Source organism: Pinus tabuliformis, chromosome 8 (assembly GCF_031772625.1).
Source record: "Pinus tabuliformis cultivar Carrire ecotype Pingquan chromosome 8, CPIR1, whole genome shotgun sequence".
In the NCBI taxonomy this organism is placed as follows: Eukaryota; Viridiplantae; Streptophyta; class Pinopsida; order Pinales; family Pinaceae; genus Pinus; species Pinus tabuliformis.
Window position 1 is genome coordinate 656133412 of NC_142294.1, and position 24802 is coordinate 656158213.

The 24802-nt window shown below is 38.6% G+C and overlaps 2 protein-coding genes and 1 pseudogene across 2 annotated transcripts; 1 reads left to right on the plus strand and 2 right to left on the minus strand.

Annotated features, from left to right (window-relative positions):
* Positions 1-13899: 13899 nt before the first annotated feature.
* On the minus strand, positions 13900-14377 carry LOC149237296 (uncharacterized). The gene is made up of 2 exons (XM_089369224.1): positions 14255-14377; positions 13900-14148 (listed from the first exon to the last, which is right to left on the minus strand). Exons 1-2 carry the CDS (start codon positions 14375-14377, stop codon positions 13900-13902), a joined length of 372 nt encoding a protein of 123 aa, XP_089225350.1.
* Positions 14378-17852: 3475 nt separating this feature from the next.
* Positions 17853-19529, plus strand: LOC149237297 (pentatricopeptide repeat-containing protein At4g02750-like). The gene is made up of 4 exons (XM_089369225.1): positions 17853-18316; positions 19045-19118; positions 19276-19322; positions 19470-19529. Exons 1-4 carry the CDS (start codon positions 17853-17855, stop codon positions 19527-19529), a joined length of 645 nt encoding a protein of 214 aa, XP_089225351.1.
* A 2680-nt stretch (positions 19530-22209) lies between these two features.
* On the minus strand, positions 22210-24555 carry LOC149237298 (uncharacterized; annotated as a pseudogene).
* Positions 24556-24802: the final 247 nt, after the last annotated feature.

Genomic DNA, 24802 nt, shown 5'->3' on the forward strand with positions numbered 1-24802 from the left:
AACTAGTGTAAGACTAGATACAAAACCTGGCGTAAGACTAGATGCAAAAACTGACACAAAATGGATGCATAAAAAGACGTTAAATTGGATTCAAAATACAGTGTAAACTTGATGCAAATGATGGTGCAAAAATGGAAGCAAAGAATGACACAAAATAGGAAGCAAAAGAGAATGAAAAATAGATACAAAAATGGACACAAAACTAGAAGCAAAACCTGTCATAAAATAAGATGCAAATCTTGGTTCAAAATTTGACACAAAAAATGATGCATAGTTTGGTGTAAAAAATGATGCAAAATCTAGCGTGAAAAAGGATGCAAAATCAGGTGCAAAAAAGGGCGCTTTAAAAATTGTACAATAGAGCCAGATTTAGCGCCAGGTTGCTCATCACAATTACAAAAAAAATGCACTAAAATCTGGCGCTAAATCTGGCGCAAATAGCTGGTTTTGTTGTAGTGTTTTATGTGTAAAATAAAATAAAGTATTGGAATCACTTGTCTTTTTTAGCGAAGGCTGAGGTTGAAGGAATGAGATATGATGAGTAAACTTTATTATCTAAACATTGGAAATGCATTGTTTGTATCACGACCATGGTATTAGATTCAAATATTAAACTTTCTTCCTGAGTACGCAATGGCAATCTTGATTTGAACAACATTTATATAAAATTTTGGAGAGCAGCAATATGGATCAATCGAGTGGTGGAATCCAAGAATTTTTTTTTCACAAGTTTGGAAAACTTCTTGTTTGATTGTACTTTAAAATCCCCAATTTGCATCAAGTATTTTGAAATGGGTGTTTTCAGTTATATCATGCGGTGGCTCTTTATGAATTTGGTTTTCTGGTTTGGATGGTTACGTAATATTGTTTATTCATAGGGTGAAATAAGTGAATCGGTAACATGTTCTGCTAGTTTCCCTGATTTAGGAATAACTTGCATAGGCAATGCAACAATTTTTATCACAAGCTTATTAAGAGGAAGGCTTGATCTGGAGTTAGGTGCCAGAGATGTTCTGGCCCCCATGATAGGTCTCAAGCTAAACGATATAGAGGGGTTTGGGCTCACCACATGTAGGGAAGGAGAAATTAAAAAAACTTATGTTGTGATGCTATCAGCCAATACACCCAATTCTTCTATTAAGCAATTTATGAAGTAAATGTCCAATGCCTATCATGTGGAATCTGTGCTGCTAAAATACCTCCCTTTCAGATCAGTCCCTGTAGAGAAATGTGGATGCCTGGACCTCTGCAGGTGCATTGTATTCTTCACAATGGTAGAGGTCACAAACCTGCTTGCTCTTAGGATGCCCAGAACCCTAAAACAACTGCCTCATTCCGAGTGCCTACTGCCATGTTTGAATTGCATGGCAAAATGCTGCCATGACTACAACTAGGAAGTGGACCTATTGCTTGGGGAGAAGCCAGAGGAGAGATTTCCCGAGGACGTGATAAATGTGGAATTCCATGTTGCTACAATTTGTGAAACTCTCAATCATATTCTTTGGAGATCCACGCAAGACCGAATTTGCATCTGCATTCCAATGCGTTGTCATGATGATTGGACAAAGGTACTCATTAGATCTTTGAAATCTAAAGATAAAGAAGAGAGAGGAGTCACAGTGATGGCGGTCGATGCCCTAGAAAATTACATGGCTTAGAGTGGAGGAGCACCGTTCTTAGAACTAGAAGAATACAACACTACCTCCTTAATTGTGTCCAGATTGACAAAACTAGTGGTTAGCTTTATACTAACAGGATGCTTCAGAGTGCATGGCTTCTCTAGTTCACTTGTAGCCAGAAGGGAAATTCGAGAGTATGTTGTGGACGACAAAGGAAGTGGGCTCATTGCCAATGCATTTCTAACCAAAGCCATGGTGAAGTCAAATTACAATAACACAGATGTTTGCAAGTGTTGACATTCAAAGGTAATCTTTTGTACATCAGAACCTTATAGTTTTTCGTTGGTTTTGCAAATTTGATTTACTCTATTGTTTGGGCTATTCTTCTTGTATTTGAAGGAGGTGCTATTGAATGGTATGATAACTCTATGCAGCACTCTAAAGCTAGAGTTTTTGTGATAATGGCAGGCATTCTTATTGCTTTGGTCATGGGTTGCTCGGATTTGATGTTACAAAAACTTGATGATGAATTTAGGTGGAGAATTAGTCCCAGAAAGCTTCCTATGTTATGGGCAACGATAGTTTTGGATATACTGTGTATTGGATTGGGCGGTGCACTTGGAGGAGCTCTGGGTATGAAAGCTTTTGGGAAATGGATATACAGTGTTATGCAGGGCATGGTTTGGGTGAAGTGGGGATTGGGTAGTTATCTTCTTGGTGAGTATTCAATAGAATATAATAATTCCAGACGGAACTGGGGGAGCGAGGGTGGAATTATGGTGTACACCTCTGCTTTCTTGCTCAATGCCATATTGGCAGGCGTTCGGGCTAAGTGGCGGTAGGTTATTCAGATTCTACGATTCAAACTACTCCTCATAACCCATAGTCTTAAAAGAAAATTCAAATTGTAGTTTTCTACGGATCTAAAAACATCAAGGAAACATTGGTATTTCGCTTTCATCTTGAGAAGAGGGTTGGACAACTTTCTAAGAAAATGATAGAATATAAAATAAGTGCTCCACAACACCCCAATTTGCTGGCTAAATCGCAAGAGATATCTGCCAAAGTAACCGCCCCATTTCTATACCAAAATTGCCCAAAAAAATATATACAATTTGTCATAATACATTAACACTTATCATATTTAAGATACAATGAACAGCCAGGAATAATTGGACTGGAAGTAAATAGTATGTGAGGGTGAGCGATGTCTCGAGGGATTGGCAGCCAACTTCAGGATGAAGCAGTCTTCATCTTCTATTCTCTTCTCGCCCATGCACCGGGCGCTGGCAAACATGCTGGCAATCGACCTCGGATCCAAGAACACAAAAATCTGATAAAATAAAGAAAATATCATGTCAGTGTTGAAAATGGAAATTCAAGATTAATAAGGCTTAGAATACCAAAGATAAATTTCATCTAGACAGACTACATGTGCGACATCATCTGCCACAACACAAAACACCCCGACCTTGAAAGAAGAATTCCTCTTCGTCACTTTGTTCATGGTCTCAGTCAGTGGCAACCATTTTCACTATCCCAATAACATACGAAGTATTTATCACATTCAGTGGTTTCGCAACCCGTGGCGAAAATGTAAGACTAGTTTAAGACCTTGCTCCTATACTAAGATTCTAAAGTCCCATTGCTCCTATAAGGCTAGTTTAAGACCTTTCATGCTCACTCGCCTCTATTTGATTGGCTTTAAAAAGGGAAAAAATGTTGAAGTTTGTGAAAAGGAAGACATTACATACAAATAAAAATAAAATATTATACGACATTCCTTTATATTATTTAATATTTGTTTCAAATTTCCTGACAGAGATTACATAAATAGAAAGAAAATCATGCCATTTGCTTTATAAGAAAAACATTCTGGTTTTTCCTATTTTCTTTGGAATGCGCAAAGGACACCTAATTATAACAAAATATAATAGGATCTCATTCTAGCTTCTAGTTTAAGCACTATAATTTGTTTTCCACCCCCCTTTGAGGTATATTCCACTTAGGCTTATGTATTAATTTGCCAACTCTTCTTTCTACTTGGCTATTGCTAAGCTACAAATGTGCGATAGAAATAGTGTGAGAAAAAGAAGAAATCTTTGTTATTGTGTTTTATATTTAGAGAAGCATGTTGGAAATAATACTGAGAGGGCGGGGGGGGTGAATCAGTATTATCAAACTCTTTTCAATATACCTTCCAGATTTATACTTTAATTTATTCTTCAGATGTTGATCATTAATTTGTATGTCAGTACCATATAATAATGAACAAGAACAAGAAAAAACAGATAGTCACACCAAAAAACACTAGATATAAGGTGGAAACCCAATGTGGGTGAAAACCACCTGCTGCAATATGTCTCTATCTTCTTTCAACTAGAAACTTCTTTTTACAATGATTATGTATTGGTGCAGTCCTTTACCAGTAAGCAGGTTGCAACCTGCAGAGAGCTACAACCCTCTCTCGTTTTCCAGACTCTCCTGGAAGGGAGCTACAACCCCCTTAACTCTTGTACTAGCTGAGCTACTAGCACGTAGGTGCTGACCTACTTCTTTTCTTCCAAGGACCACTTTTCATAAATTTTCAAACTGGATCCATGAACATCAAATAATCATCAAGTACATGTGAATCAACCAATCTCATTTTACAATCACCCAATGAATCAACCAAATAACTTCTCAGAATGCAGTAACCAGAAAAGCAATACTAGTAATCTAAACCCAGAACTCTGCAGCAATAGACAAAAGGCAGCCAACAAATATTTCAAGAAAAGCCCGCAACTTCACCAATGGAAACCTGCGAATATCCGCAGCTCTTCTGTGTCTAGACTACGAAGCTTCGCACCTGCACTGTCTACCCGACAACACACCTCCGCACCTGATCCATCTTCTGCCCTGCGTACCTCCGCACCTGCGCCTTCTGTTGTGCTGCGTACCTCCGCAACTGCGCTGCGTACCTCTGCACCGCCTTCTGTTGTGCTGCGTACCTCCGCACCTGCGCCTTCTGCTGCGTTGCGTACCTCCGCACCTGCACTGAGGATCACCTACGGACCTCCAAATAGACCCAAATTATCAATCCTCCAATGTGCCACAGACTGTTAGATCCACATATCTGATCATACGCCAAAGAGATCACGACCTATCAATAGATCCGCCTTACAATTCACAGTTTTCACCTTGATTTAGATCTAGCTTTTCAAACCGTTCCCCCAAAATTTCAGATCTTAAGATATTCAATATTCACAAGTGTCTAGCCAAATGATCTCCTTTCCTTTTTATAGGCAAGCCCTTACTCAAACCATGGACCAAAACCATAGAAAACCAATACAAAGGACCCAAAAACCAGGGTTCAATAATTTAGATGCTATACCATGGACCAAATCCATAGGATCAAACACATCATACTAGATACCATGGACCAATCATAAAAATTCCCACGTGCGCGCGCTTCTCTGCATTGAAGTGAGTGAATTTGACGCCCGCACCTTTTGTTCGGAGAACCTGCGGGTATGCCCGCACTTCTTCTTCGGGGCACCTGCGGGTCCGCAGCTTTTCTTAGGCTCACCTGCGGGTATCTCTTTTTCTATGATTTTGAGAGCCTGAACAGAGATTTGCCACTTGATTGAGTTGCCATCAAGTACAACACCTGTGCCATAGCGCCAAACCTGAATCATAATGCCAACAATCTCCCCCTTTGGACTTGATGGCAACCCCAAGATCCTCAAGGTCATTCTCCCCCTTTGTCATCAAGGGCAAAGGGTTATGCTCCCCCTGAGAACATGTTGAAAACTATGCTCTGTTGCGCTGATCATGATCCCCCTGACTGTAGGCCAGATCTACAAAAGAAATTTTATTCAAGAAGAACCATAATCCACCATACACCATAAATGACCTTGACAAAAGAGATATAAGACATAGAGACAAAACATTAGCAGCAATATTCATATCAGCATCCATGTTCTCCTTCTGAACTTTCTCCTCCAAGATCTTCTACAATAATGCCAAAAATGTATTATTAGAAGAATATATGCTCCCCCTGAACCTGTGCCAGATGGTCTTTGACCAATTCATAAACCAGCGAATGTACGCATATACCCCATATGAAACTCGCGTACAACCAACAATCTCTGAAACAGATAAGATTCAACAACAAGATGATGCATCAACTACCCCCAGCTTTTGCTTGAGGTATTCAAAGGTTCCCTTGGGCAGTGGAATGGTGAGTATGTCAACAACTTGTTCCTTAGAAGGAACATACTCCAACTTGACCTTTTGTTCAAGCACTTGTTCCCGAAGAAAATGATATTTGATAGGTATATGCTTGGTCTTTGACTGCATGACTGGGTTCTTTTAAATGATGATAGCACTTGTATTATCACATAGGATGGAGATAGGTGGAGTACAAGTGATTTGAAGGTCCTGAAAAGTTTGCATCATCCAAAGAAGTTGTGTGCAACAAGATGCAGCAGCCACATACTTTGCTTCAGCTGTAGATAAAGCAATTGAACTCTGTTTCTTGTTGAACCAAGATACTAATCTGGAACCCATGAAGAATGCACCTCCACTAGTGCTTTTTCTGTCATCCATGCTTCCGGCCCAATCTACATCTGTATAAGCATGGAGTGTGAGATCTGTATCTCTAGGATACCATAAGCCATAGTTTTGAGTTCCTTGAAGGTACTTAAAGATTCTCTTAACTGCCTGAAGATGAGTTTCCTTTGGATTTTCCTGAAATCTTCCAACTATTCCCACTGCATGCATGATGTCTGGTCGGGTACCTGTCAAATAAAGTAGACTTCCAATCATGGATCTATAGGTTGGTTGATGCACTGTTGCTGATTCATCGTTTGCACTGAGGCTGCATCCTGTAACCATAGGGGTACATACTGGTTTCGAATCTTCCATGCCATATTTCTTCAAGATCTGCTTGAGGTACTTGGTTTGAGATAAAAAGATATCGCCTTCATTTTGTTGGATTTGTAGACCAAGAAAATATGTTAGCTCTCCAAGCAAAGACATTTCGAATTCTTTCTTCATTACCAAGGCAAAGTTTTGGCTCATAGCTTCTTCATTACTGCCAAAGATAATATCATCTACATACACAACAATTATTAGCAATTTGTCATTTTCAATTTTTATATAAAGATTGCTATCTGCTGATCCTTTTGAAAACCCTTGTTGATGAAGGTATTTGTCCAACTGATAGTACCAAGCCCTTGGAGCCTGTTTGAGACCATAGAGAACCTTTTTTAGTCTGCATACAAGATTTGGATCATTGCCAAGGATGAAACCATCTGGTTGCTCAATGTACACTTCTTCTTCTAAGTCTCCATTCAGAAAGGCTGATTTCACATCCATTTGAAATACTTTGAACTTCTGAAAGCTAGAGAGAGCAAGGAACATTCTGATGGCCTCAAGTCTTGCAACAGGAGCAAAAGTTTCTTCAAAGTCTATTCTTTCTTGTTTAGCATACCCTTTACAAACAAGTCTGGCCTTGTTTCTAATTACTTCCCCATTTTCATTCAACTTGTTTTTGAAGATCCATTTTGTCCCTATGACATTCTTATCTTTTGGTCTAGGAACCAACTCCCAAGTGTTGTTCTTTTCGATCTTCTCAAGTTCTTCATCCATTTCCTTGACCCAGCATTCATCTTTGCATGCCTCTATTACATTTTGTGGTTCAGTGGAGGAGAGTAATGCCAAATAGCTTGAAGCTTCTGCAATTGTTCTTATTGTTTGTATGCCTGCCTCCTTTTTCCCCAAAATTTGAGATTCTAGATGATTCTTTTGAACATACCTGGATGGAGTCTTTTCTTCTATACTTATCTGTTCCTTTGGTGCCTCATGGGTTTCTTCTTCATCATGAATCTGATTTGATGGTGATGGATAGTCCTCATCATCTTCGAAGTCTACAGATCTTACATGCCTGGGAGTGTTTTCTTTTTCATCCACCACTATATCAATGTTGTCGACAATTCTTCCAAGCCTTTTATTGTAACATTTGTATGCTTTGCTGTGAGGAGAATAACCAAGGAGAATGCCTTCATCTGCTCTAGGTTCAAACTTGCCAAGATTTTCATAATTATTTTTAATATAGCATTTGCTTCCAAAAATTTTGAAATTTTTTACTGAAGGAGTCTCACCATACCAGAGCTTGTGAGGAGTTTGAGTGATGTTCACCCGAATATTTGTCTTGTTGAGAATAACAACTGCAGCAAATACGGCTTCACCCTAGAAGGTTGCGGGTGTTCCAGACTCATCAAGCATAGCACGAGCCATTTGTTGAACCGTTCTGTTCATCCTTTCTACCACTCCATTTTGCTGAGGAGTCCTAGCTGTAGAGAATTCCCTTCTTATTCCATGTTCTTCACAAAAGTCGAAAAATTCATTCGAGGTAAACTCCCCACCTCTATCAGACCTGAGGCATTTGATTTTGTGATCGGATTCATTCTCCACCAAGGATTTGAATGATTTGAAATTTTCAAAGGCTTCATCTTTGTGCTTCATAAGTCTTATCCAGCACATCCTCGAAAAGTCGTCAATGAATAATATGAAATATTCTTCTCCTCGAGGTGACCTTTTCCTAGATGGGCCACATACATCAGTATGGACAAGTTCAAGAGGCCTGCTCGCTGATCCTTCCTTCTCAGGGAAGTTAAATCTGGTTTGCTTACCAAACTGACATGATTTGAAAATTGTATTGTCTGGAATTCTGATATCTGGAAGACCACGAACTGCCTGGTATTTTCATGCTTTCCTTATCTGTGAGAAGCTAAGATGCCCCAATCTTCTGTGCCATAACCAGTGTTCATCGTTCTTGCTTAGATAGCATTGATGTTGTCATTCTTTGAATATGTATAAATTATTTGGAGTCCTTACGCCTTTGATCATTGTTTTTCCTGTATCAAGATCACGAACACTACATCCATTTGATCGAAATATTACCTCCATTCCTTGATCACACATATGACTGACACTCAACAAATTATGTTTTAACCCATCAACATACATAACATTTCCAGCTTTGACCTTTTCTTTCAACTAAACAGAACCTTTACTTTTTATGAGCGCAGGGGTGTCATTTCCAAAAGAGACCTTATTCTCCTTTTCTAAGGCACTATATGACTGGAGTTTTTCCTTATCACCCGTCATGTGTTTCGAACAGCCACTGTCAATGTACCATTGATTTTCTTGCCCTTCTGCATATAAAGCTATACCACATCTCTCTGGTTGTGGTTCCTTCATTCTCCATGTTTTGACACTTGAGGCTTTCTCCTTGTGAGTTGTTTGCTGAAACCTGCTCCTGCATTCAGAATCTTCATGACCGAAGTTGTTACAAATAGAGAATTCTATTTCATTTTCAAGAGCATAAAAGTTATTGTAGGTTCTTTTCACAATCCCAGTCATGCTCCTTTGTTTTTCAGCTTCTCTAGTCATGATTGTCTTATAGGCAACACATTGAGCTACTTTGTGACCAAAGTTATGACAAGAAAAACATTGACCATTGAATAAACTCTTGCAATTATCAAATCTATCAACCAACCTATTGTAGTTTCTACTGACATCCATTCTTGAGGCAAATTGTGAAGATTTTACCTGTGGCTGGTTGTAGCTTCTGTTCATCCTTAAGGTGGATTGCCCCTGATTTACTTGGTAGTCTCTGTTCATTCTTGAGGTAAATTGTCCCTGATTTACTTGATGATTTCTATTTGACCTTTGCTCACTCCTCCTTGCTGCATCAAGATAACTTTTGGAGGTGGATGGTTGCTGCACTTGAGATGCTTCTTCATTATATCCTAGACCTGCCTTGATTAATGGAGAACGTTGTACATTGATAATCTCATCTAGAGTTTCAGATCCTTTAACAAATCTAAGATTAAGATCTTTTGTTTTCTCAATTTCTTTTCTAAGACCAACAATTTCACATTCTAACTTTTCATGAAGTTTTTCCTTTTCAGCAAGTTGGAATTGAAGAGTATCAATGATCACATTCTTCTCTTCTAAACATATTTTGAGTCTAGAAATCTCTTCATAAAGACCTTCTTCATCTATAGCATCCACAAAATCATCATCTTCAAAAGCCATTAAGAGTCTATAATTGTTACCTTGTTCATATTCGTCACTATTTGAAAGTCCATCACTGTCTTCATGAGTGTAGTAACTTTTCTAAGTTACATTCTATTTCTTGTTCCATCTGACAGGTTCCTTAACTTTATCAAGCTTGTCTTTATGTGGACACTTTGTAGCATAGTGACTGACTCTTCCACAAGCAAAGCATTTGAAAGGTAACTTACTTTTGAATCTTCCAACACCCCGTTGAATATTCTTGACAAAATTTGATTCTTCGTCTTCTTCTGATAGATGTCCTGACTCATAGTAATATTTGCCTGAAGCCTTGAATGCAGCTTCTCTTTTGTCTGATGGTCCTCCTTTCCTCATTTCGTAAGCAGTCAGAATTCCGTGCAGCTGTGACATAGTGAGGTTTTGTATATTCTCCTTTTCTTCTATAGCAGAAACTTTAGATTCAAATTTAGGGGATAAGGATCTTAGAACCTTTTCAACCACAACAGCCTCTTTTACTTCTTCACCCAAGTTTTTCATACAATTAACAATCTCATCTACACGAAGGAAATAGTTAGCCACACTTTCATCATTGTACATTCTGAGATTTTCATACTGAATTCTGAGGGTTTGAAGTTTTGCTCGTTTTACCTGTTCATCTCCTTCATAGCTCAGAACAATCTTGTCCCATATTTCTTTTGCGGATTTATACTGCATAACCTTGACGAATTCTGATTGAGATAGACATCCTAATAGATTATTAACAGCCTTTACATTTGTTTCATATTGCTTCTTACCAGCCTTTGCATTTGTTTCATATTGCTTCTTACCAGCCGGATCTGTAGGTGTTGCTGATGGAAAAGTGTACCTTGTATCTATGATATCCCAGACTTTTGTACCAAGAGATTGAAGATATGCAGTGACTCTTACCTTCCAGTATACGAAGTTTGTCCCATCAAAAATTGGTGGCCTGATCGATGCTTCTCTCTCGTAGTTGCTCATGATGATAGATCTTCCTTCAAGTGATCAAGCTTCTTCTGAAGGACCTGCTCTGTTTCCAATTGTTGGAAATAATACTAGGGGGGGTGAATCAGTATTATCAAACTCTTTTCAATATACCTTCCAGATTTATACTTTAATTTATTCTTCAGATGTTGATCATTAATTTGTATGTTAGTACAATATAATAATGAACAAGAACAAGAAAAAATAGATAGTCACACCAAAGAACACAAGATATAAGGTGGAAACCCAATGTCGGTGAAAACCACCTGCTGCAATATGTCTCTATCTTCTTTCAATTAGAAACTTATTTTTACAATGATTCTGTACTGGTGCAGTCCTTTACCAGTACGCAGGCTGCAACCTGCAGAGAGCTACAACCCTCTCTCGTTTTCTAGACTCTCATGGAAGGGAGCTACAACCCCCTTAGCTCTTGTACTAGCTGAGCTACTAGTACGTAGGTGCTGACCTACTTCTTTTCTTCCAAGGACCACTTTTCATAAATTTTCAAACTGGATCCATGAACATCAAATAATCATCAAGTACATGTGAATCAACCAATCTCCTTTTACAATCACCCAATGAATCAACCAAATAACTTCTCAGAATGCAGTAACCAGAAAAGCAATATCAGTAATCTAAACCCAAAACTCTGCAGCAATAGACAAAAGGCAACCAACAAATATTTCAAGAAAAGTCCGCAACTTCACCAATAGAAACCTACAACTAGCATTTGCACCAGATGTTGCAAAGAAAACCCCGTAAGGCATAAAGTGCGGAAATCCATTATCCATGTAGTGTGTGCATTACTCAACAAGGTGGATCTCTTTAAATTTGTTGCAAACATTTATGTTATTGCATTGCTAATTTATTTAGAATCTACTACTACCTCCTCTTCTTGGAATATTAAATTTCTTATCACCCCATGATGACAATCCCTCTAATTATTGGAATCACAATTTTTTCCACTTTAGTGGATTTACCGTCAACCTAAAGAAACATGAATTTGAGTCACTCAACTAAAAAGAAATTGCTAAATTGCTATTTATCATGTTTTGAGTAAAAACAATTAATAACTCATATTTACAACCCTTGAAATATTTACAACCTTTTAAGTCTTGTATTTATAACTCATATTTATAACCCTTTAAAATGAAACTAACTATCTATATTTTTATTAATAATAAAAAGAATCTTCTTTATAAAACTGACACTCACATGCTACTCCTATTGAAAAGGAATCAATACTCTTTGATAAGCAATATTCTTCGATAAGCAAGGAAAGCATTATACTCGACCTCAGGGAACTCAGTGGGCAAAATTATCAATAACTAATTAATATTGATTTGCATCAATTTCTTTTGGTCCAACCAACAATTAAAATCCATCCCCTGCCACTACAACAATAATACACCATATATCACCTTCCCATTAAAACTGAGAATGAGCTGCAAGTAACTGTGAGAACGCGAATGCCTCATAAGCATGGAGTTAAGTTTGATCCCTGAGCTTTGCTACAATCCTCAACTGTAGAAATATTGAAATTTTTAAGAAGACTCTGACCACTTTAAGCAGCTGAGTTGACAGCAAAGTTTGTCTGTTGTTGAGTCCCAATCATAGAGATGTCTATATGAGTTATGTCAATGTCTAAGTAGAGCTGTTGAATATGGAATGTCGGCGTAAGTCCTCATCTCTGTCCAACTTATGTCAAAGCAAGGATGCTACATAGGAAGAAAGAATTGGTTAATTGGTTGTGGATGATGGCATTTTTGCTAGAAAATGCAATATCTCCTTCATTGATTTCAAAACTCCATTGCTTCACTTGCACCTATCTTCTCAGGCTTTCATATTGATAAAAGCAATGTAGAAAATTTTGGTTGAGTTAGTTTCAAACCATAAAATCTACCCCAACTTCATCTAATGGGCTTGTAATATAGCCTTCTTTCCCACATTTTCTTGATTATAAAATAATGTCAAAGTAAAACAAGAGTTAGAAATATTTTTCAACAATAGTCACTTGCATCAAATGATTATTATCTCGCTTGGTTTTCATCCTTATGGCTTAATATGGACGGACCATTTTCTGCAAGATTAGGAAAGCCTACTGTGTCTTTGAAAGATCGATTTGATTAATGGACATAAGTTAAAAACGCGGTGATCATCCTGTAAACAAATATATATACTCTATATATATCAAAGCAGCAGACTGAAGGCACTGAATTTGCCCATTTCAGACTCATATATGATATATCTATTCAAATGTTTACATAAACCAATATTTCATCCACAGTGGCTAAGAGTAGTATATATCAAAGACTGAAGGCACTGAAATTGCCCAATTCACTCATATATCTACTCAAATTTCTACACAAACCAATATTTCATTCACAGTGGCTAAGAGTATATATCAAAGTAGCAGACTGAAGGCACTGAACTTGCCCATTTGAGACTTATATATCTATTCAAATTTTGAAACAAACCAATGTGTGATCCACAGTGGCTAAGACTATCTATCAAAGTAGCAGACTGAAGGCACTGTACATGCCCATTGCAAAATTCAGACTCATATTTATTCAAACTTTTACACAAACCAATGTTCATCCACATAGGCTAAGAATATATATCGAAGTAGCAGATTGAAGGCACTGAACTTGCCCTTTTCAGATTCATATATCTATTCAAACTTTTACATAAACCAGTCTTTCATCCACAGTGGCTCGTGATTTTCAAAATTGTTATGTATGCCATAATAAGCACTTCACGAATCAACTAGGAATTGAAGGCACTTTCACAAAGAATATAATAACAGAAAACCAACGTATTCTTGCACAATAATATTATTGATGATAACACTATGCATAAATTGCTATTGCTTTGTTGTAAGCCACAGCAGGATCTTGATCTTCCTTGGCATAGATGTTACTGTCAGATGGACTGAGATGAATTTTTGCAGCCCCATTCTTCAATCCAACTTTATTCCTTTTCAATTTTGGGGCCATGAGAATCTGATAGCAGCCAACAAGTTTCTCCTTCTCCTTCTCAACCATCTCACCACCATCTTTTTGCTTTTCTTCACCTTTGCCCTGTTCCTTGCATGCACTACTGTTGAAGTCTTGACAGCGGGATTGCTGTTCTTGGGCATCAACAACATTATTAGGTTCAATGGACAATAATTTTCTCACAAATGAAGGCCTGGGTTCGATAGGATTCCCCATCAAATCTCTGAAACCCACAGCCCCCCAGTTGCAGGGATGAATCTGTTCATTCTGTGAAGATCTACTCCATCAAGAATCATGGTGCCAAGGTTGAGAATGCCCTGTGGGTGACCAGAAGGACGACGGACCTGCAGTGCCAAGAAACTCATCCCACTGAAATCTGTGCTCCCGTAGCCCTTGAGGAGAGTGGAAAGCAAGACCCTCACAGTGCCTAGCAGGGTATCCCTGAGGCAACCCACGCAGTATATCTCCATAATCACAGCAGAGGTTTCACAGCGGAGCAAACTCTCTTCCACTCTGAATATGGCCTTGTCGTTCCAAGTAGGGTTTGCGCCCCCTGTTCTATCAATTTACGTCTTTTTTCTCGAAATTGATCCATACAACACAGTAGGTCTGCATCATGCCAAAAAGATGCATCTCGTTCAGATCTTGAGCTGAGATGATGTTAAGCTCCAGCTGTGTGTAAGCTTGCCCCATGATGTAGAGTGAATTTACTGCACAAGGAAACGCAATATTCAGAGACCACCCTGATTGAAATTATAGGAGCAGAAACGCCATGAATGAAATCTTTTGAAATTTGAACATTGTATAGAACTGACTTATAAGACAAAACACATCATAGACTCTCTAGCTCATGATGATGAAAGCAGATGGAAATCAGTGCAGAAGGCCACCCCAAATGGTCATGATCGAAGCCAAGAAGCAGAAAAACCCATTCATAGATACAACAATAATGGAACAAACAAAAAAAAATTGTACCAAATCCATTTGTTGTTTCATTTTAGAATTTTATTGCTGTGATTTCCATTTCAAAACTCCATTACTTCACCTGCACCTATAGTCTCAGGCTCTCATATTCATAAAAACAATGTACAAAATTTTGCTTGAGTTAGTTTTAGATTATAAAATCTACCCATTTCAAAACTCCATTGCTTCACCTGCACCTATCTTCTCAGAATCTCATATTGATAAAAGCAATGTATAAAATTTTGGTTGTTAGTGTTAGACTATAAAATATACCCATTCCAAAACTCCATTGCTTCACTTGCACCTATCTTCTCAGGCTTTCATATTGATAAAAACAATGTAGAAAATTTCAGTTGAGTTAGTTTCAAACCATAAAATCTACCCCAACTTCATCTAATGGGCTTGTAATATAGCCTTCTTTCCCACATTTTCTTGATTATATAATAATGTCAAAGTAAAACGAGAGTTAGAAATATTTTTCAACAATAGTCACTTGCATTAGCTGATTATTATCTCGCTTGGTTTTCATCCTTATGGCTTAATATTGACGAACCATTTTCTGCAAGATTAGGAAAGCCTTGTGAATCCTTTAGCTTCAAAGTAATTCTTTCAGATCACTTGCCTATCTATCTGGAGTCTAGACCTCTCAAACGAAGAGGCCTAAAAACATACCATTTTCATTTGAACAGCTGCGGTTTGGCAACCCAGACATAGAAAATAAAATCCAGTATTAGTGAAATGAAGACACTCACATTACATGAACAAAAATGTGAAGTTTCAAAGTAATTCTTTCAGATCACTTGCCTATCTATCTGAAATCTAGACCTCTCAAACGAAGAGGCCTAAAAACATACCATTTTCATTTGAACAACTGTAGTTTGGCAACCCAGACATAGAAAATAAAATCCAGTATTAGTGAAATGAAGACACTCACATTACATGAACAAAAATGTGAATCCTTTCTAAGAAGCTTCAAAATGTAAAGAAAAAAGCGGAACAACTAGGTTTTTGTAAACATATTCAAAAGAAACATGAACTGGAGATAGAGATGGTTAGTGTTGTAAAAGAAAAGGAATTGATATTGTGGCTTGAAAACGACAGATGCTTCCTTTATACTTTTTAAGTGCCAAGCATAAACCACCTTCCAATCTAAGGAAGGATAACAGTAAGTACAAGGAAGACCACAGATGCTTCCTTTATACTTCAATTGTCAAGCATTAACCAACATTCATAAGGTAGGTGCTTCCATAGACTCTATCTGACCATGTGACCAACCAGCCCAACTTAACAGCCATGACAGCATCAGCAGATCAGTGGCCCCTTGCGGGGACACACCAGCCCAACTTAATAGCCATGACAGCATCAGTTGATCAATGGCCCCTTGTGGGGCCACACCAGCCCACCTTTGGGCAAACCACTATGTAAGAAAATGAAAACTTGGTGGAAACTGTAGCAACAAGCCACTTTCACCTACCCATCTTGTCTCTCATGGCTAGTCTTCAAATGAATAGAGGAAAGATTACCGAGTCATGAACTTTTAAATGAGGGCATATTATCAAAAACCTTGAATGAGACTCATGAGAATCTATAAAAGAAAAGAAGAAGTCAGACATGCCTAACTTAGTGGTTGATACAGTGCTTAACCACATTAATCACCCTCGTTCAAATACTGGAAGGCATAAAGCCCTGCGTTAGTAAAAAGTTCAGGAATGCGATTCTAGCTGCATATGTCAGGAATAGTAAATTAGAGGACGGCCAAAAGTTGTTCGACAAAATGCCTGAACGAAATGTAGTTTCATGGAATACAATGATAGCAGGATATGCTCAGATTGGACGCATGGAGGATGCACGCCAATTATTTGAGAAAATGCCCAAACGAGATGTTGTGTCATGGACTTTGGTTATTACCGGATATGCCAAGAATGGATGCTTTCAAGAGTCATTGGATCTATTTTCCTGTATGCATGAGGGGTGTGTTTACCGGAACTAATTTACATTCACCGGTGTTTTGAGTGCATGTGCCAGCCTTGAAGTCTTGCTACCAGGCAAGTAGGTCCATGCTGACAGTATTAAAATGGGTTTTCAATTTGATATTTCTGTGGGTAATGCAGCAATTAACATGTATGCCAAATGTGGAAGCATAGATAATGCACGACAACTGTTTGATACAATGCCTGAACGAGATGTAGTTTCGTGGACTTCAGTGATCGCAGGATATGCCCGGAATGAGCATGGCAAAGATGCATTGGAATTCTTTGCCCGAATGCTTAGTACTGGTACAATGCCTAACCAGTCCAACCTAACTTGTGTACTGGGCATATGCATGAGCCTAGCAGCCCTTGAAGATGGCAAGCAAATCCATGCTCACACTGTCAAAACTGGTTGTGTCAAATGTAAACGTGGGCAATGTCCTTGTTAGTATGTATGCGAAATGTGGGGAAATTGATGATGCGCACCTGTTCTTTGAGAGGATGTGTGAAAGTAATGTGCTGTCATGGAATTCTATGATTGTGGGATATGCAGAGAATGGAAGAACAGATGAGGCACGACAGCTCTTTAATGAAATGCCTGAAAGATATTTGGAATCTTGGAATGTGATGATTGTGGGATATGCTCGGAATAAAAAAACATTTGATGCCCGGGTACTATTTGAGAAAATGCCGAGGCAAATGTCATATCATGGACTGTTGTCCTTACAGGATATGTTCAGAATGGACAAGATGAGGAAGCCCTGCAGCTTTTTTCTCGAATGGGACAATCTTGTGTGAAACCTAATAACTCCACCTGGGCAGTTGTTTTAAGTTCATGTGCTGGCCTAGCAACCCTGGAACAGGGCAAACAGGTTCATGCTCAAATAATCAAAGTGGGATTCGAGTCAGATGTTTTTGTGAGAAGTGCCATAGTTGATATGTATGCTAAATGTGGGAACCTAGATGATGCACGGCTATCATTTGATAAAATTTACAAACCTGACACGGTCTTATGGACCACAATTATATCAGCATATGCTCAGCATGGACATGGCAGGGAGGCATTACTACTCTTTGAAGAAATGCAACAAGCAGGCTAGACTCCAAATCACGTTACATTTCTTGGTGTTCTGGCTGCATGTAGTCATACAGGCCTAGTGGACAAAGGTTGGCACTATTTCTTATCCATGAGTCAGCATCATGGTATTAGGCCAAGAGTGGAGCACTATGTCTGCATGGTAGATATTCTTGGTCGTTCAGGGCACTTGGATGAAGCAGAGGACCTTATCAACTCCATCCCTTATGAGCCTGATGCTATTCTGTGGAAGGCCTTGCTTGGTGCTTGCAGAGTCCATGGAAACCTTGATATAGGCAGACGTGCAGCAGAACACCTTTTTGATATGGAACCTCAAAATGCAGCTGCCTATGTCTTGCTGTCAAATATTTATGCTGCTGCAGGCAAGTGGGATGATGTTGCAAAGGTGAGAAGAATGATGAAAGATAGGGAGATAAAGAAGAATCCTGGATGTAGTTGGATTGAAATCAAGAATGTGGCGCACAAATTTATTGTAGGAGATAGATCACACCCACAGTCAGAAAGAATTTATGCAATGCTGGATCACTTGTCTAAGCGGATGAAGGAGGCAGGATATATGCCTGACACAAAATCTGTACTGCTTGATGTGGAGGAGCAGCGCAAGTAACAGAGTTTCGTTGTCACCACAGTGAGAAGCTGGACGTTGCCTTAGGGCTTGACAAAACAGTTCTATGGTTGCTTACTTGTATAGTCACAAACCTTTGAATTTGTTGTGATTGCCACAACAAATTCATCGGGGGTGAAATTGTTGCTCTCGATGCATACTGATTCCATTATCTCAATTGTGGAATTTGATTTTCGGGGGATTATGATTTATCTATGATAATAATTTAAACTCCCCTCATTCATTAATTCTTCATTTATGATGTAATATTGGAGAAATGACAACAAGTTCAAAACTGCAAAATATTATCTGATATATAAACGGTGCCATCAACAACACAGACCTGTTTATTTTTAAATCAAGGTACAGGATTTATGTGAAAACACTTCTCAAATAGCATGTCACCTTTAGGACAACTTTTCATGCCATTCTTAGTATAAACATATTAGAAGAGCTTGATTTCTATCACATTAACAAGAAACAATGAAACAGCTGAATATCTTTGATGCCTAGGTATGTCTGCTACTTCTGACAGAAGCTCTTGTATTATTGGGTTCTTCTCTCATAGATTTTTGGATCTCTGTTAAACACCATTGTTTTTCTGCTCATGCATCTTAAGCCTATCTACTAATTTCTATTAACAGAAGAAAGCTTGTGGCTAAACATTTTTGAAAGTGATGAACTTGAACTTTTAAGTTTTTCTGATTTGAGTTTTGGCACATACCAGGAGAAAGTCACAGAACGCAGCATCGTATTTTCTGATCTTGTGTCGAGTACTCTATGAACGGAGCTTTCCCAAAGGTAAGAGACAGACATTTTAAAGCAAGTAGGCTGACAAAACAAATATAATGTCCAACTGAATAGATATAAATGGAATTTGAATTTATGCATCACATTAGGGTAAAGTAAACTAAATTTAAAAATGGTACACTAGCAATTTTTTTTTTTGATGTTACAGGGAAGACAAACCTCGCTAGGATGCATCCATCAATAAGCAGCTATATTGTAGGTTGATAAGAGTTCAAAACTTCAAACTTTCAAAACAAGCTAAATTCAAAATTTTGATCAATCTTTCTGTAGGAACACGGTTGACGAACATTGTTAAGATTCACAATCCCTCATTGCTGATTGCTTTTTCTTATCCTTCTGCAGGTTATTGCTTTTTCTTATCCCTCATTGCTTATTGGAATTTATGGTTCATCGTTTGTATAATCCAGAGGAAACAAATGTGAATAGGATAGGGTTAGGGTTGATGAACAATACAGTGATCGATCCGGGCGCTAGAGAGTGCCTTCTTCTTCGAGCAACTCTACCAATAGGCCTTCATCTTAGCAACCTTATGAGTACGAGACACTTATTTTTTCTTTAATTTCTGTTTGAAATGTCCAGAAATGTTTTTAAGTGAAACTTTATGTTCTGCGCTTTAGGGATTATAGGTTGGGCTAGTCGTTCATTGCTAATTCTCTTAGAATTAAATGTTCAGGACGAGTAACTCACATGTTGTTACTCTTCGCTAGGGTTTTAGGAGAGGTAGCTTACTTGTGCGAGGTATTGCAACTTCGTTTAATATTCCCATTCGCGATTTCCTTCTTTTAATATGCGAGCTCCGGTATGGTGATTCTACCCTAACTGCTCTAGCCATAACTTGGCTTTGCCTATTCCACAAAGCCTGGATAGTTCTTCCGGCACTTCTGCTGCAACGAACCGGCTGAAAATAGTGCCATAAATATATAGTTAGCCTTCTGAACGTTTAAATCGCTTTAAATTGAATGAATTCCATCGAAATCCTCTCTCAGGCATTTGCAAGTCATGCACATGCAAGGGGGTAAGAGTACAATAATACGATATCTACCTTACAAATTTGAGCCAGGAAAACCATTGATCCGCTGCAGGGGATTAATGATCTGATCTGCAATAGATGCGCCTCTGCCTTCGAAATACCAGCTGCATAACCTGAAAATATGAAGAAAACCCTTGTTCATGGAGCAAAATATTATCGATATAATAAATTAAATCGGTTGACAGTTCGTAAGGAAGATAGCGGACAGTTATTGCAGGATCGAACGAACAGTCGCAGTTAGTGCAGGATCGAACGAACAGTCAATTCAAATCAACGGATAAGGATTACCTAATCGTCTAACACTAAAATCCAATGGCACATATTTTGACAAGAAAGCAATTTGGGGAGTTAATCTCAGAGGGAAACGCCTTACGGCGTAAATATTGAAAAAAGGAACAAAACATAGCATATTCAAATACACTAAACTATCATTCTCATCGTAATCTACATTCAGTGCAGTCACAAAATAGCTAAAATCCTTTAAAACCCGTTAACAGTTTGCGAAGTGTGTGTTGAAGCAAATATTTGGCCCCGTAGGGACAGCATCCATATGCAATTAAAACCTGCAAACTACATTATATGTGAAGTGAAATACACTGGTGCATCACATAAAAATATGTTTGTTACTGATATTGTTGATTTGGGCTAAGCACCCGGGAGTTATTATCCCTACACTGAAATGACCGAGCTTCATGAAATACGCTGTCTATTCCTCTCAGCACGAGGAATGCCTGAGATTCTGTTGGCAGTTTGGTTATTTTTCAAACTTTATTTCCTTTGTTTGCCTTGAGAGATTATTTATAGAAGAGTTTACTAATCTGGGGTATACAATAAAGAAAGCAGACCAAACTTAATCTTGAATACTTGACCTTGATAGATAAAGAAGCCCCAGAAAATACGCTGAAAATCCTCTTTATTGCACTGCAGATTGCAGTGATACACTAATCTCAAAAGTATAAGAGCCCTCCCTCTTTACTGTACTGCAGATTACAGAGATATCCTCCCTCAAAAGCATAAGAACCCTCCCTCTTTACTGTATTGCATATTAAAGAGGTAATTTTCTGAAAAAAAAACATAATAAAGCGTTTGCAAAACCCTTTGACAGGATACTTCTTGAGAAGAATTTAAAAACTGTTACCATTTGGAATGGAAGGGTAAAGAAGAAAACTGTTTTGTGAAAGTTGATTGTAATAAAAGCTGGGTTAACCTTACAAGCATTAGAAAACTGTTACCATTTGTAATGCAAGGTTAAAGAAGAAAACATTTGTAATGCAAGGTTAAAGAAGAAATATGTTTTGTGAAAGTTGCTTGTAATAAAAGCAAGGGTAGCCTTACAAGCATTAGAAGTAACGGGATGATTAGATCTCATAGAACAAGGACATATTTCCATTACAGTATCTTTAACCTTCCACCTGGTATTGGACACAAATCATCAGTGAAACCAAGGATACTTAATCATAGGGAGAAAGTTACTATAAAAATTGTGTCATCCCAGTAAAACCTGTAACCAGAGATAATGCTTCAAGTTGGTGATTAACGGAAAGAATCCAGCTTCGATGGCAAATATTTTCCTCTACTTCCCCATTCATGTCTGGGCATGAATTGTAAGTGTTGAAGGAAGCACTTTCTTCTGTAAAACAAAATAGCATTTAACATTTTTTTAACGAGGAAAAGTCCCCTATTACTGGATGCTAGTGTTGTAATAGCATTTCTATTTACCTTACATAAAGCTGCATTACATTGTAAAAACAAAGCCTCACTGCATGTCCCCTATTACTGGATGCTACTGGATGCTAGTGTTTAAGTAGCATTTCTATTTACCTTAACATAAAGCTGCATTACATTGTAAAAACAAAGCATCACCACATGTCTAACATATATATGGATGGAGTTACAGACTTCAACTCCTACTATATGTTTTTGGAGTTTGGACTATTTATTTACAAGAAAACCAATCTTTTAATTAAATAAAAGCAGTTTGAAATCCTACTTCAAGACATTTTCAATGAATCCTGAAAGCAGTTTCAGCATCTTATTTCAAGACACTTTCAATTGATCTCTGAAAACAGTTTCAACTTATGCATTACATTGTAAAAACAAAACCTCACCACATATATAACATATATATGTGTGGAGGTACAGATTTCCATTCCTTTTGGAGTTTGGACTATTCTATTTCCAAGAAAAGCAAGCTTTTAATTAAATAAAAGCAGTTTAAAATCTTACTTCAATATACTTTCACTTTATCTCTGTAAGCAGTTTCAGCATCTTACTTCAAGATACTCAGTTCATCTCTGAAAGCAGTTTCAGCTCATCTCTGAAACCCATTATCCAATGATTATTAAAGTAAAACTCATACAGTTATCTAGTTTCCTTGAACCACTTGGGCTTAACACCAATGTTGAAGTTAAGATACCAGAACCCAATTGAACTTCATGTCCAAGAGGAAAAATACAAAACAATACTCTCAATTATTTTAAATTGAACTTCAACCAGACCTAATTTAATTACAGAGGAAATAGTCATTTATATCTTTCTGTCATCATCCTAATCTCTTGCACATCGATTTCAACTCATGGAATATCTAACGCCACATTTCTCAAGGATTCGATTGCCACCAAACGCTACATTTCCCTATCTTGCACATGAAGCTGCCAATGCCAGGGATGTCATGCTCAACACGAAGCTAATGAAAAGCCCTCTCTTCATTGTAGGTAATACCCAGCGACATGATAAGATTCAGAGAGCTGAAACTTCGCACCTTTCGAGACCAAGGAAAAGATAATTACAGGGAAGCAGAACTGTGTTTGGAAGACCAGGAGTCACTATTCACAGCAGGTCTTGTTAGGGAAGAAACGTTGCTCATTGCAGAGATGGAGAGTGGAATTGAATAAGCAGATAAAGGGGCCCTCATGGGAGTTCAGGGAGGAGTATCGTGCTCACAGGGGGATGAAACAGCAGTGCCTAATGCGGTAGGTAATGAAGACATTTTATCAGTATCATAGATGGGATTCGAAGTAACAGCATAGACGCTCTGCCGCTTACCATATTGCCTCAAAGATTCATTTTTTGAAGAGGCCGAGAGTGTATGATTACTTCGCCATGGGGAAGACCTGGGAGATGAGAGGGAAGCGAATCGACCAGGTGCCGAACGAGGGGAAGTGCCGCATGAAAACGGTTGGGAAAGCAAGTCTGACAAGTTCATGGGTTGAGGAGACGGGGAAGGGGGCTTCCAATAGCAACCGGATTCTTGCATCCTCTGTTGCTGCCGCAGCAATCCAATCGAATACAGGTCCCGCCATTGCTTCTGTAGTTGATAACAACGTTCCCGCGTATTGTTCTTAGGAGGCAACTTAGATTGTTCTTAGGAGGCATCTTTAGAGCGAACAGGGCATTGAGATTTTGCCATCCCTTGCTCTGAAACAGAGGATGCAATCTTATCTTCACCCACAGATTCTTCGTCCTGCATATCCTCTTTATTCTCTTCTTTGATAGTGAACAGCAACCTCGGTCCTCCCGCACCCCTGCATATAGAGACTATCGTTGCTACTAATAACGCTGGGAGTAGTCCGGAATAGAGTTGCTGAAATCTCTGGATCTGATGCCTCCCGTATCAAGTGAGAACCCAATGAACCCACCAGTCCTTCACGAGTAAAGTTGAAGCCATTAACGGGGGAGCGTTGGATTATCCAATTCCCAACTGTTGAAGCCTCCCTCCATGGATTTAGGGACAACATTAGTGATCCTCCTCCTATTTCAAGGACTCCGGCACTTCCAGTAAAATAAGTAGTAGACTTCAGCCAGGAGCACCTGCACGAATGACTAGAATACAATAATCAGGCCACTGCCATGGTTGAATTATCACTTCCTATTTAGAACGCTGAACAAGACCATTGTATAACAAAAATACCATTTTTTTTGCCGCCATTGTCTCTCTGCTCCAAAGCCCGCCATTTCAATTCTTGCATACTGTGAACAAGCATCGCCAGAAAGCACAAAAGTCCAGGTCTATTGTTCAACTTTTCAACCGGATACAAATGCCTGATTAGCTAAATAATAGTTAAGTTAACAAACACCATAGTTGCAAACCCACCTCTGCTCTTTATGAATCTGCTCTCTAGTGGTTATGGCGCGGCAGTGTTCTGAATGCAGAGTCGAACTGAAAATTCCCAAAACACACATATCAATACAAAAAAGTTCAGGTGTTCAGTGCATACCTGTAAAGCACCGCCAGAGTAGCATGCTCGGGCCGCGGGCGAAGCAAAAACATTTGCGTTGAGTGTAAATTAAAAATAGTTCGTGTCAAAAACCCTTGTTCATGGAGCAAAATATTATCGATATAATAAATTAAATCGGTTGACGGTTCGTAAGGAAGATAGCGGACAGTTATTGCAGGTTGCAACGAACAACGAACAGTCGCAGTTAGTGCAGGATCGAACGAACAGTCAATTCAAATCAACGGATAAGGATTACCTAATCGTCTAACACTAAAATCCAATGGCACATATTTTGACACGAAATCAATTTGGGGAGTTAATCTCAGAGGGAAACGCCTTACGGCGTAAATATCTGCAGCTCTTCTGTGTCTAGATTGCGGAGCTCCGCACCTGCACTGTCTACCCGACAGCGCACCTCCGCACCTGAT